The sequence below is a fragment of the Pogoniulus pusillus genome, chromosome 23 (genome assembly GCF_015220805.1).
Source record: "Pogoniulus pusillus isolate bPogPus1 chromosome 23, bPogPus1.pri, whole genome shotgun sequence".
NCBI classification, from domain to species: Eukaryota; Metazoa; Chordata; class Aves; order Piciformes; family Lybiidae; genus Pogoniulus; species Pogoniulus pusillus.
In genome coordinates, this window is record NC_087286.1 from 6919901 (window position 1) to 6934121 (window position 14221).

At 59.6% G+C, this 14221-nt stretch overlaps 2 protein-coding genes across 2 annotated transcripts in view; one reads left to right on the top strand and one right to left on the bottom strand.

Annotated features, from left to right (window-relative positions):
* CCDC12 (coiled-coil domain containing 12) overlaps positions 1 to 474 on the bottom strand; it is a 49265-nt gene extending 48791 nt beyond the window's left edge. The window contains exon 1 of the mRNA XM_064162938.1: positions 341 to 474. Within this exon, the coding sequence (XP_064019008.1) occupies positions 341 to 466 (126 nt within the window). The 5' untranslated portion in view covers positions 467 to 474. The remainder of the gene's footprint in view (positions 1 to 340) is intronic.
* Positions 475 to 1089: 615 nt separating this feature from the next.
* The window catches only part of NBEAL2 (neurobeachin like 2), a 30919-nt gene continuing 17787 nt past the window's right edge, over positions 1090 to 14221 (top strand). Inside the window, 11 exon segments of the mRNA XM_064162421.1 lie at positions 1090 to 1158; positions 7444 to 7532; positions 7694 to 7858; positions 8989 to 9070; positions 9169 to 9290; positions 9403 to 9485; positions 10185 to 10270; positions 12365 to 12650; positions 13267 to 13373; positions 13754 to 13837; positions 13972 to 14070. Coding sequence (XP_064018491.1) covers positions 1108 to 1158; positions 7444 to 7532; positions 7694 to 7858; positions 8989 to 9070; positions 9169 to 9290; positions 9403 to 9485; positions 10185 to 10270; positions 12365 to 12650; positions 13267 to 13373; positions 13754 to 13837; positions 13972 to 14070 — 1254 coding nt within the window. The 5' untranslated portion in view covers positions 1090 to 1107.

Below are 14221 nucleotides of genomic sequence, written 5' to 3' on the forward strand. Positions count from 1 at the left end.
ACACTTTGTAACCCCCTCAGCATCCTCAGACACCCTCGCACTCCCTCATCATCCTCAGACACCCTCGGACCCCCTCAGCATCCTCAGCCCCACTTTAGACACTTTGTGACCCCCTCAGCATCCTCAGCCCCACTTTAGACACTTTGTGACCCCCTCAGCATCCTCAGACACTCTGGGACCCCCTCAGCATCCTCAGCCCCCCTCGCCCCCCCCCCCCCCCCACCCTCAGCCCCACCTCAAACCCTCTCCCCCCAACCGCAGGCCCACCCCAGACATCAACCCCGCCTGCCGCGCACTCCGCAACACACCCCCCCCCACCCGACGCTCCGGCCACACCGACCTGAAGCGTGCGCTGCCGCAGCGCCTTCAGCCTCTCCCGCCGCCTCCTCGCCTCCTCTTCCAGCCTCCCCAGCGCCGGGGCCTCCGCCGCCTCCTCCGCCCCCAAGCCGCCACCGGGCGCCGCCATGCTGCCCCCCCCCCGTCCGCCTTCCGTACAGCGCCCAACGCGCATGCGCGTCCCGGCGCGGCGCATCGAGCACCGAGCTAGTCGATAGGCCACAATCGATCCGCGCCGCGGCGCAATCGATGGGAAGCCGGGAGCTTGGGGGGGGGGTTTGGGGCAGCGAAAAAAGGTGGCGACGGGGAGGCATAGAAATCTTCGGTGGTGTCTGAAACAGTGTGAAAAAGGGAGGAAATAAGCCCAGATGCTGTTTCCGTGTGCGGGCAGGCTCACTGCAGTGCGCGCAAGGCTCGGCTGGTTTGATTGAGGAGGGGAAATTTGGGGGGACACACACACACAGAGAGGTTTTTCTTCCCCTGTCCTTCCTTTTACCTTTCCCCTGCCGCAGCCCTAGGGCCGGTGGGGGGTGGGGGAAGGTAAAAAGAGAGGTAGGAAAGGGATACCCCCAACCGCAGCCAGCAGGTAGATGAAGGAGGCGGACGGGGGAGGCGAGGGCGGTGTCAGCCCCTCCCCTCCCTCCCCTCCCTTCCCCGTACCTGGGGGAGGGTTCGCTGCCGGGGGGGCGGTGGTTTGGCGGACGGGGCGGGGGGGGGGGGGAGGCGGAGCTGGCCGCCGTACCGTGCCGTACCGAGCCGTGCCGGCCCGGCATGGCTTCCCGGGAGCGGCTGTACGAGCTTTGGATGCTTTACTTCGCTAAGGTGAGGGCGGCAGCGCAGGCGGACCCCCCGACACCCCCCCGCGCCCCCCCGCAGGCTTAATGTACCCCTGGGGTGGAGGTGGACGGACACGGGACCCCTTTTGAACCCCGACCCCCCTCCCTGCTCGCACCTCCCGCTTCGGCAGGGTGCGGAGGGGACTCAGCATGCACCTCCACCACCTCCCCTCTCGCTTGCACCCCCCTGCACTTTTTTTTTGCGCCCCCCTCCCCCCGCCCCGATCTCCATTTTGGGGGACACTGCACCCCCCCTCCCCATTTTACAGCCGCACCCTGGAGGCTACGCTCCCCTCCGCGTTATAGCCTAAGGGGTCCCCTGCGCACCTCCTCTGATAGGGGGGTCACCGCGACCCCCTCTTGGGGTAACCGCATCCCCCTAGACCTCCCCCACCCCTTTCCCGGGGGGTCCGCACCCCTCTGCGCACCCAGCCGGCAGGGTTTGGGGAAGGGGTGGGTCGTGCCCTCCCCATGTCCTCGTCGTCTCTTTCCTCCCCCTGCCCTACTTCGTGCCCCTGTGTCCCCCCAGACCGTGTCCTTATGCCCACCTTGGTCCCATTTCGCCTCCCAAATGCGCCCCCTGTTGTGACCCCCCTACCTCCCCGTGTCCCTGTCGTCCTAGGCGCCCCACCATGTCCCTTTTTCCCCTCCCAGTTCCCTGCGTGTCCCCCGCCTCGGAGTCCCTTTGCCACCCTCCCCACGCGTGTGTCCCCGCCTGTGTCCCTGTGTCCCCTCCCCAAGTCCCTGTATCCCCCCCCCGGGCAGCAAATGCCGCCGCGGTGACACCGAGGACAGGGTGGGGAGGGACACAAAGGGAATGTCCTGCCTCTGGAAGCAGGAGAGACCCCTCCGAGCCCTACCCTGGGCTTGCGTGTGTGCCCCCGTGTTGTATTTTGGTGCCCTCAGGGAGCGGGGAAGGTCCCCAGGACCCCTTCTATGTCCCTGTGCCCCTTCCAAATCATCCCTCCTGCTTCATTACCTCCTTAATCGTCCCTGTTCCCATGCGGGGGGGTGGGGCACAGACGCTGGAGGAGAGGGGAAACCCCCACTCTGACTGAGGGCACCAGAAGGGACGGGGACATCTGGTCCCAGCTTGGCTTGGGGACATCTTTGTGTGGCTGTCACCTAATTTGCCTCACGATGTCCCGCAGGAGCCACCTTCTGCACCCCAAATGAAGCCACACACCCCCAAGTGTCCCTCTTTGGTGGGTGCTGGGAGAAGAGGCTGAAACATTTTTTGGGGTCACCTCGGTGACAGGAGCTGCCACCCTCAAGTGACATCAGGTCCATTGTGCAGGGGACAGGTGCTGGGGCATTGCGTGGCTGTGGTGGTACAGCAGACAGGTGCCAGGGATGTCTGTGGTTGTATGGGGACAGGTGGCACACCATCGAGGTGTCCATGATGGCACAGGTGCCACACCACCAAGGTGTCTGTGGTGATACAGGGACAGGTGGCACACCATCGAGGTGGCCATGGTGGTGCAAGGACAGGTGGCACACCGTCAAGGTGTCCATGATGGCACAGGTGCCACACCACCAAGGTGTCTGTGGTGATACAGGGACAGATGGCACACCATCGAGGTGGCCATGATGGTACAGGTGCCATACCATCCAGGTGTGTGTGGTGATACAGGGACAGCTGGCACACCATCAAGGTGTCCATGGTGGTGCAGGTGGCACACCACCAAGGTGTCTGTGGTGATACAGGGGCAGGTGGCACACCATCAAAGTGTCTATGATGGTACAGGTGGCACACCACCAAGGTGTCTGTGGTGATACAAGGACAGGTGGCACACCATCGAGGTGGCCATGGTGGTGCAGGGACAGGTGGCACACCATCAAAGTGTCTGTGGTGATACAGGGACAGCTGGCACACCATCAAGGTGTCCATGGTGGTACAGGTGGCACACCACCAAGGTGTCTGTGGTGGCACAGGGACAGCTGGCACACCATCCAGGTGTCCATGATGGTACAGGTGCCACACCACCAAGGTGTCTGTGGTGATACAGGGGCAGGTGGCACACCATCAAAGTGTCTATGATGGTACAGGTGGCACACCACCAAGGTGTCTGTGGTGATACAAGGACAGGTGGCACACCATCGAGGTGGCCATGGTGGTGCAGGGACAGGTGGCACACCATCAAAGTGTCTGTGGTGATACAGGGACATCTGGCACACCATCAAAGTGTCCATGATGGTACAGCTGCCATGCCACCAAGGTGTCTGTGGTGGCACAGGGACAGCTGGCACACCATCCAGGTGTCCATGATGGTACAGGTGCCACACCATCCAGGTGTTCATGGTGGTGCAGGGACAGGTGGCACACCATCCAGGTGTCCCTAGTGGTAGTGGAACATGTGCCACACCGTGGAGGGGTCTGTGGCTGTAGTGGGACATGTGCCACACCGTGGAGGGGTCCCTGGTTGTAGTGGGACATGTGCCACACCGTGGAGGGGTCTGTGGCTGTAGTGAGACATGTGCCACACCGTGGAGGGGTCTGTGGCTGTAGTGGGACATGTGCCACACCGAGTAGGGGTCCCTGGTTGTGTGAGGACATGTGCCACACCGTGGAGGGGTCTGTAGCTGTAGTGGGACATGTGTCTTGCCATCAGGTGTGTGTGGCCGTGTGGTGGACACGTCTTGCCATCAGGTGTGCATGGTGCCACCCCACTCGGGTGCTCAGAGTCACAAAGGGACAAATGCTGTGCCATCAGGGCATGTGTGGCAGTCATACGCAGACATGTGCCACTGCAGCAGGGTCTGCACCCTGGGACGGTGGCCATGCCACCTCTGAGAGGCACCGTGGCCGTGGCAGGGCCTTGATATCACCTCCCCAGCTGGTTCATGCCATGGAACCCCTCCAGCCTTCACCACGGTGACATCCTCAAGTGCCCAACCAGGACGAGTCTCTGTGCCCACATCGGTCTTCTGCTACCAGGCAGTGGGTGATGCCACCCGACTGAGTGTCACCTGCATGGCAGTGTTCCTCATTGTTGTCCCCCTCTCCACATGGTGACCTCAGATGTGTTATTTCTTGTGGCTCTGAAAGAGAACAGAGCTCACATCACCACCTGACAAGGCACAGCCGTGTCCCCATGGGGTGACCGTGCCATAGTGGGGCTGATGCCATCCATGGTGTCTCACACCGTGTAGTGGGGTTGGCAGGATGGCAGGAGGTGGCACGGACCTTGGTTGGGATCCCTCCCGGAGGCGTCCCATGGAGTGACTGATGATGCCCTGGTGGGGATGCTGCCAGCCACGGTACCCCACACCATCTAGGGGGGCTGGCAGGGTGGCAGGAGGTGGCACGGACCTTGATTGGCATCCCTCATTGTCACCACACGTCTCTCCATGACAGGGAGGTGACAAGCGGGTGGCCTTTGTCACCATCAGTCGTTGGGGGGGGGGGGGTTAGTTGGAAGGGATGGAGGTGCAGGCACAAGGCTCCCAGGCGTCGCTGCGCCGGCCGAGCCCAGAAGCCACCCAACAGGCTCTGCCAGCCTGCAACCGGCTGGGACGGGCACCGGCGGGGGTGGCCGCCGACCGGAGACGCCAGGCCAGGATGGGACACCGGCTCCGGGTGGGTGCCAGCGTGGGGCTGGGGCGCTGTTGGGTGAGATGCACCCTAGCTTTGGCTGCCCCCATAGTGGAGGAGGGGTTGGGGTCGGGGGGAGCGACAGGTTTGGCGCCGTCGGGGGCGTTTGGTGGAGCTTCTAGGCGGGTAAGACGTTCTGGTGCTGGCATCTTGTCATCTTCACCGGGACTTCTGGGGCACTGTGGGGCTGGGGGGGGTGGGCACACAGGGGTGGGGGGGCGAGCAGCAGCCCGAGGAAGGGCGTCGGGGGCGGTGGGAGGAGGAAGCGCCGTTGGGGCGCTGGGTGACTTGGCGCTTCCTGGCGCTCGCTGCTGCCCTGGGCTTGAGGTTTGCCTTGGCTGCTTTGCACAAGAGCGAAGAGGAGGCGAGAAAAGGGAAGGGGGGAGGGAGGGGGGGCTGGGGGGGACACGGCACCCGCAAAAATAACAACAACCCCCGCCGCCGTCCGTCCTGTGCTGGCTGCACCAGCGTGGCTTGGTGGCATGGATGGCTGCGGTCACCCCAGCGGGCAGGTGCGGGGGGACGCGGGGGTCTGGGTGAGGGGGACGTGGGGATGAGGGGGAGGTGGTTAGGGGGTCGGGGAGGACACAGAGGGCGGAGGAGATGTGGAGGTTTGGATGGGGGGAGGGGGGGAGGGTGACACGCAAGAGGGCATGGAGGGTCTGCAGGGAGGACATGGAGTGCAGGGGACGTGATGGGACTGGGGAGGATGTGGGTGGGGGACGGGTAGGGATGGAGGGTCTGGGTGTGGGGGACGTGAGGAGATGTGGAGGTCTGGGGGAGGTGGATATGGGGGGGGCGTTGTGTGCATAGGGGGTCTGGGTAGAAGGGATGAGGAGTTCTGGGTGGGGGGAACATGGGGGTCTGGACGAGGACGGGAGGAGTCTGATGGGGCGGGCATGGGAGGTCTGGGTGGGCAGGTAGGGTCTGGGTGCAGGGGACACGGTGGGGCTGAGGGGGACATGAAGGTCTAGGGGGGATGGGGAGGACATGGGGGAACTGCACTGCTCCAGTTGGAATCTGGGAGGGGGGGGGGCACAAAGGGTCTGAGGGGGGCATGAGGATTGGGGTTGGGGGATATAGGAATCTAGAGGGGACGTGGAGGGTATGGGGGGGACACAGCAGGGTTTGGGTGCAGGAGACATGGGGACCCTGGGGAACATGATCACCACCCCCCCCCCATCATGCCCCACCGGATGCTGGTGCTTGTGGTTGAGCAGCAGTGGGGGGGAAATGGGTGACATGGGGAGGTGGTGGCTTAGAGGGACACTGGGTGGGGACACTGGGTGACACTGGAGGGTTGTGAGGTCCCTCCCTTTGGGAGACCTCCAATGGGGACAGTCCCTGCTTGGGCCAGGGACACACTAGGATGCTGCATTGGGATGGTGGGAGATGTGGGGACCCCACAGTCCTACCTTGGGGTGCAGAGGGAGCTGTGTGACCCCATGGTCCTACTCTGGGGTGTAGAGGGACCTGTGTGACCCCACGGTGCTACACTGGGGTGCACAATGCCAAAGGTCCCCCTCAGCTTCTGCATGGGGTGCAGAGGGATATGGGTGACTCCAAGATGCTACATTGGGGTGCTCAGAGCCATGGTGTCCCCAGCGTGCTGTGTTGGTGTACCTGAGGACATGAGTGACCCCAAGAGTCTTCAGTTGTGTGTGCAGGGACTTGAGTGACCTCAAGGTGCTACACTGGGGTGCCTGGGGACATAAGTGACCCCAGGGTGCTTCACTGGGGTGATCAGAGACATGGGGGACCCCATGGTGCTTCACTGGGGAGCTTGGGGACATGAGTGATGCCAGGGTGCTACAGTGGGGTGCCTGGGGACATGAGTGTCCCCAAGGTGCTTTACTGGGGTGATGAGAGACTTGGGGGACCCCAAAGGGCCACCTTGGGTGCTGAGGGCCATGAGTCACCCCAAGGGTTGGGGATCCCAGGGTGTGATGGGTCAGGGTGAAGGGCCTCAGGGTGGCTGCTGGGAGTAAATCAGACCTGGTGCAACCAAAGCACCTGCTCTGCCTGTTGATTGGCTGCAGGAGCTGGTGCTCCGCCTGCTGATTGGCTGCAGGAGCAGGTGCTCTGCTTGCTGATTGGCTAGTGGGAGTCTCTAGGAACAGGTGCCTTAGGTGTTGACTGGTCAGCAGCTCTACAGGTTGTGTGGCTCTGGGTGCTGATTGGTCAGTGGTTCCACACGTTGTTTGGCTCTAGGTTTTGATTGGTCATTGGCTTCATAGGTTGTGCTGCTCTGCGTGCTGATTGGGCAGTTGTTCCATAGCTTAGTGCTGTTCTGGGTGCTGATTGGTCAGTGGTTCCACAAGTTCTTTTGCTCTAGGTTTTGACTGGTCAGTGGCTCCATAGATTGTGCTGCTCCGCGTGCTGATTGGCCAGCGAGTCCACAGGTTGTGGTGCTCTGGGTTCTGATTGGCCAGCAGCTCCACAGGTTCTGCCGCTCTGGGTTCTGATTGGCCAGCAGCTCCACAGGTTGTGCTGCCCTGATTGCCCATTGGCTGGCGTGCTCCCAGGGGTGTGCTCTGACCAACTGACCACCAGCTCCCGAAGAAGGGCAGGAGGTCTTGGCTGCTCTGACTGCTGATTGGCCGATACCCCTGGGGTGGTGGCCACTGTGGGATCTGCTTGGCCAGCTGTTGCAACCTCCCCCCCTCACCCTTGCAGAAGGACCTCTCGTACCTGCAGCAGTGGCTGGAAGCCTTTGTGATGAACTTCGAGAAGATCATCGCCCTGCCTTCGCTGGAGCCCCGCAGGTGAGGAGCACCCATGGGTGACACACGGGTGACGCCACCCTGCCTCGCCTGCTCCTGCTTGCTTGAAGCCATCCAGTCACAAGCTTCAGGAGGGGTTGGGTGGGGGCAGGGTGGGGGGATGAGGTGAGGGTTGGGGACATCCCTTCCCGTCCCCTTCGCAGGCCAGAGGAGTCAGTGTCGGAGATCCCAGTGCTGCCGCGGGAGGTTCTGCAGGTGCTGAGCCAACGGCTGGGGCAGTGTGTGGCACAAGTCCCAAGGGAGGAAGGTGCTGGGACCAGCCTGGGCCAGGCCCTCCTCCTCCTCAAGTTCTTCATCATCATCTGCAGGTGGGTCACACACACAGCCAGCAGTTCTTGGAGGTCACAGTCACCCTCTGGCCCCTCTCACCTGTGGAGGTGCCTGGTTTAGGTCCTCTTGGTACTACAGGATCAGCCCCAGGTGCTGGGGTGGGGGGCACTGAGGGCACTACCCAGAATGGTGAGGAATGGAGCTGACTGCAGTTGGTGGCTGGGCACTAGTGCTGCTCCACGGGGCTCAGGTCTCTCCACTCTCTTTATCCATGATCTGGACGAGGGGACTGAGGCTCCCTCAGTCAGCTTGCAGATGACACCAGGGACTGAGGCTCCCTCAGTCAGCTTGCAGATGACACCAGGGACTGAGGCTCCCTCAGTCAGCTTGCAGATGACACCAGGTTGGGTGGCAGTGTTGATCTGCTGGAGGGTCAGGGGAGGTCTACAGAGGATCTGAAGCTAGAGCAATGGGTGAGGTCAGTGGGATGAGATTCAACCAGCCCAAGGGCTGCATCCTGCCCTAGGGTCACATCAACCCCAGGAAGGCTCCAGGCTGGGGGCAGAGTGGCTGGAACTGCCCCATGGGAAAGGACTTGGTGGGAGTTAGTGACAGCAGGTGGAGATGAGGCAGTGAGAATCCTGGGCTCAGTTTTGGTCCACTCACTCCAAGAAAGACATTGAGGGGCTGGAGCAGGTCCAGAGAAGGAAGGGCAGCAAAGCTGCTGAAGGGTCTAGAGCACAGGACTTGTGAGGAGCAGCTGAGACACTTGGAGAAAAAGGAGGCTGAGAGGAGACCTTGTGGCTCTCTGCAGCTCCCTGAAAGGAGGCTGGAGCCAGCTGGGGATTGCTTCTAGAAAGCAACGAGTGACAGGGCAAGAGGAAATGGCCTCAAGTTGCCCCAGGGAAGGTTTAGTTGGACACTAAAAGCAACTTCTTCCCTGAAAGGGTTCTCAGAAGTCTGGCCCAGGCTGCCCAGGGAGGTGGCTGAACACCCTGCAGGTGTTTAAAAGCCACGGAGATGTGGTGCTGAGGGACATGGTTTAGCTCCAGCCTTGGCAGAGTTAGAACTTGGTTGGACTCAATGAACTTAAGGATGATGATGATGCTGTGACCCCGTGGCATGCCACGACAGCCCCCACCCAATATGTTCTTCATTCACCTCCCAGAAACCCAGAGAACATCCAAGCAGACAAAACCCCTGGCTTCATCCCGGAGGTGCTGAAGTTCCTGCGGGTCTGCGCCACCAAGGTGAGGGAACAACCCCAGCTGATTTTTCTGGAGGTGGGAGCTCAACTGCAGGAGGATATTTGTCTTGGGGAGGGTCTTCATCCCACCTTTTCCACCAGCTGAGGAGCACCCATGAGTTGGAAGGAGGTGGGATGCAGCTGGAGAGTGGGATGCTCCATGCCCTGCACCTCTGCGAGTGCCTCTTTGACCCCTACCAGACGTGGAGACGGCAGCTGAGTGGGTGAGTGTGGAACCCCCCCCAGACCTTGCACCCCAAAATCTGGGTGACTCCCCCAACCCTGGAACACCCCCAGCCCCCAGAGTCCCCCTAACCTCACCCTGGCTCCTTCCAGAGAAGTCATCAGCTCCAAGGAGAAAAGCAAATACAAGTTTGCCCCAGCCCCTCTGCCCCCTGAGTTCAGCACCTTCTTCCAAGGTAAAGGAATCTGGGATCCATGGTGGTGGAGAGGGACAGGGTGGGATCTGTGGGGGCATGGAGAGGGTGAGGAGGAGATTCATGGGGGTGTAGAGGGTCAGGGTGGGATCCATGGTGGTGGAGAGGGACAGAGTGGGATCTGTGGGGGCATGGAGAGGGTGAGGAGGAGATTCATGGGGGTGCAGAGGGTCAGGATGGGATCCATATGGGCATGGAGAGGTTCTGGATGAGATTCATGTGGTTGGAGAGGGTCAGGTTGGGATCTGTGGGAGTGTAGAGGGTCAGGATGAGATCCATGGTGACAGGTACAGGATCCTCAGGCAGGAATCAAGCCCTGCCCAATCCGAGGACCCTGCACATCTCAACCCAGAGGGGATTTTTCTCTGGGAAAGCCCCCAAAACCCCTATTCTGTGGCAAAAACGTTGACCAAAAATCCCCTAAACCTCCCAACCACCTGCAAACCCCCAACACACCCTTATTTTAGCTCCAAAACCCACATTTAAGGAGCAGCAAAACCTCCCAGAGCTCAAATCTTTGAGCATCTTCATCCTCTCTGTCATCAACAAGGTCCAGCACCCACGAGGGCTGGATTCTGGGATGAGTTTGGGTAGGAAAGGGGTTTTTTTTTTTGTTGTTGTTTGGGTTTTTTTTCCCCTGCTTGCTCCTTGAAATCAATCTTCCCCTCCTCATCCTCTCAGAGTCCTTCCAAGCTGGAGGGCAGCTCCCTGGAATGCTCCAGCTCCGTCTCATCCATCTTTTTGGAGCCATCCTCTCTGGATCTAAGGTAGACAGTGGGGGATGACTTGGGATCATCATCCAAGAGATGGAACCCCAAAGTCTGGTTGATTCCAACTGCTCCATGTTCCAACATCCACCCATGGGATCATAGAATTGTTTGGGTTGGAAAAGATAGAATAGAATAGAATAGAATAGAATAGAATAGAATAGAATAGAATAGAATAGAATAGAATAGAATAGAATAGAATAGAATAGAATAGAATAGAATAGAATAGAATAGAATCAACCAGGCTGGAAGAGACCTCCAAGCTCAGCCAGTCCAACCTAGCACCCAGCCCTGCCCAAGCAACCAGACCATGGCACTAAGTGCCTCAGCCAGGCTTTGCTTCAGCACCTCCAGGGACGGTGACTCCACCACCTCCCTAGGCAGCCCAACTGTCAACCTAAGACCACCATAGCCATCATGTCAAATCCCAACCCCAAATTCCACTCCAAAAAGCTGGAGGTGAGCCAGCACTGAGTGCTGCCAGCCCTGCCCTAGCTGTGTCCTGCACTCATCCCCAGCAGTGTGGGCAGCAGGGGCAGGGAGGGGATTCTGCCCCTCTGCTGTGCTCTGCTGAGACCTCACCTGCAGTGCTGGGGCCACCTCTGGAGTCCTCAGCACAGCAGGGACAGGGACCTGTTGGAGCAGGGCCAGAGGAGGCTGGAAGCTGAGAGAGTTGAGCTTGTTCAGCCTGGAGAAGAGACATTAGAATCATGGAATGATTTAGTTTGGAAAAGATCTTTAAGATCATTCTGTCCATTCAGTCCTGAAGCTAAACCATGTCCCTCAGCACCACATCCCTGTGGCTTTTAAACACCTGCAGGGATGGGGCTTCAGCCACCTCCCTGGGCAGCCTGGGCCAGTCTTTGAGAACCCTGTCAGAGAAGAAGTTGCTTTTAGTGTCCAACTGGTGCAACTTGAGGCCATTTCCTCTTGTCCTATCACTTGTTTCTTGAGAGAAGAGACCAACCCCCACCTGGCTCCAGTCTCCTTTTCAGGGAGTTGAAGATAGACTCAAGGTCTCCCTTCAGCCTCCTTTTCTCCAGGCTCAGCAAGCCCGGGGCCCTCAGCTGCTCCTCACAAGTCTTGCACTCTAGACCCCTCACCAGCTTTCTTGACCTTCTCCAGTCAGGTTATCTGGGGCTCTGAGCAACCTGCTCTAGTTGCAGACGTCCCTGCTGACTGCAGGGGGGGCTTGCACTGGATGACTTTCATAGAATCATAGAATCAACCAGGTTGGAAGAGACCTCCAAGATCATCCAGTCCAACCTGGCACCCAGCCCTATCCAATCAACTAGACCATGGCACTAAGTGCCTCATCCAGGCTTTGCTTGAAGACCTTCAGGGACGGTGCCTCCACCACCTCCCTGGGCAGCCCATTCCAATGCCAATCACTCTCTCTGTGAAGAACTTCCTCCTAACATCCAGCCTAGACCTACCCTGGCACAACTTGAGACTGTGTCCCCTTGTTCTATTGCTAGTTACCTGGGAGAAGAGGCCACCCCCCACCTGGCTACAATGTCCCTTCAGGTAGTTGTAGACAGCAATAAGATCACCCCTGAGCCTCCTCTTCTCCAGGCTAAACACCCCCAGCTCCATCAGCCTCTCCTCATAGGATTTGTGTTCCAGTCCCCTCACCAGCTTTGTTGCCCTTCTCTGGACACCTTCCAGCACCTCAACATCTTTCTTGAATTAAGGGGCCCAGAACTGGACACAGTACTCAAGGTGTGGCCTGACCAGTGTTGAGTACAGGGGAAGAATAACCTCCCTTGTCCTACTGGCCACACTGTTCCTGATGCAGGCCAGGATGCCATTGGCTCTCTTGGCCACCTGGGCACGTTACTGCCTCATCTTCAGCTTACTGTCTATCAGTACCCCCAGGTCCCTTTCCTCCTGGCTGCTCTCCAGCCACTCAGTCCCCAGCCTGTAGCGCTGCTTGGGGTTGTTGTGGCCAAAGTGCAGAACCCTGCACTTGGCCTTGTTCAATCTCATCCCATTGGCCTCCAAGGTCCCTTCCCACCCAAACCATTCCATGACTGCATGAAATCGAGGAGCCTGTACCAGATGGAGAACCCAAAGCCTGTCTGCTCCCAACAGCCCAACGCCCTGCGAGCCATCACGCCGGCAGCGGTAGAGCTTCTGCTGAGTGTCCTCCAGCGGGGAGGTGGAGAGACCCGACCCGTCCCTGGGCTGCTGGAGCTGGCACTGCGTGTGGTGGTGGCTGTGGTCCACATCCTGCACGGCAGCAGCCCCGGCGCCGGCCCCGTGCCCTTGCGTCTCCTCCTGGATGGTTACTTCAGGGTCCTCAATTCCAACCTGCCCATCGCTTCCTTGGCGCCGGAGGCAGCCGCTGGCCTCATCGCTCTGCGTGTCCTCATGCTGGGTAGGTGGCTGGGGGGTGGGGAAGGGGGATCACAGGCTCACAGGATGTCAGGGGTTGGAAAGGACCCAAAGAGATCATCCAGTCCACCCCCCTGCCAGAACAGGACCACACAATCTAGCTCGGGTCACACAGGAACACATCCAGACAGGCCTTGAAAGGCTCCAGAGAAGGAGACTCCACAACCTCTCTGGGCAGCCTGTGCCAGAGCTCTGGGACCCTTCCAGGCAAGAAGTTCCTCCTTGTGTTGAGTTGGAACCTCCTGTGCTGCAACTTACACCCATTGTTCCTTGTCCTATCCCAGAGAGCAGTGAGCAGAGCCTGTCCCCCCCATCCTGACCCTCAGCCCTCAGATATTGATAAACACTGATTAAATCCCCTCTCAGTCTTCTCCAGTCTAAGCAGCCCCAGGTCCCCCAACCTCTCCTCACCAGGCAGTGCTCCAGTCCCCTCATCATCCTCATAGCCCTCCACTGGACCCTCTCCAGCAGATCCCTGTCCCTCCTAAACTGGGGAGCCCCAAACTGAAGGCAGTACTCAAGATGAAGTCTCAGCAGGGCAGAGCAAAGGGGAAGGAGAACCTCCCTTGATCTGCTAAGCCCTCTCCTCCTTCTGGTAGATGCCATCCCTGCCATGCTGAGCTGTGAGGACCGGCCAGTCCTTCAGGCTGTGTTCCTCAGCAACAACTGCTTCGAGCACATCATCCGGCTGCTGCAGAACAGCAAGGTACCAGGGTGGCCCTCTTGGTGTCTCCACCTTGGTGACACCAGGCATGGGCACCTTTGTCTCCATCCTCACCCTTCTTGTCTCTAACACCCTTCCTGCTCAGACATGGTAGCATCCATGGGGTGGAGACCTTCTATAACCTCCTCTCTCCCTTCCCCCTACGCCACGCTGGGTGTCCCTTGTGTCCCACAGCTCTACCTTGGTGGCTCACGGGAGGTGGAGGAAGCTGAAGATGGGGTACCCACACAGCCACCAGACAGGGATGGTCTCCAGCAGGTATCATGATGTGGGGCCACCCTGAAAGCAACCCTTCAGGTGTGGTGGGCTGTGTCCCCTCAACCCCATGGCTCAGCAGACCCACCACCCTCATGTCCCCACAGGGCTCTGATGGCAGCTCCGACACCATCGCGGTCCACGCCCTCGGGGTGCTCACTGCCATCATGAGAAACTCACCTTCAGCAAAGGTAGGCAGAGGACCAGAGGTGGAGGAGACCTCGAAAGCAGGGCATTGGGCATTGTCACCCTGCAAGGTGGGCCAGGGTGACAGCAGCAGGTGGTGGGGCTCAGCACGGAGTGCCACCTGCCTGGGTCCTTGCAGGAGGTGTTCAAGGAACGCATCGGCTATTCCCACCTCTATGAGGTCCTGAGGAGCCAAGGTCAGCCCACCCAACGTCTGCTCCAAGAGCTTCTCAACATGGTGAGCATGTCCACTTCTCCACACTGAGCACAGCCCTCTGCACTGGTGGTTCATGGTAGATCTTGACCCTCAGCAGCCCCATTCCTTGCCTCCCAGTCTTCTCCACCCAGGTAATTTCCTCCCAATGCTCTTGTGACCATCTTTGACTTGG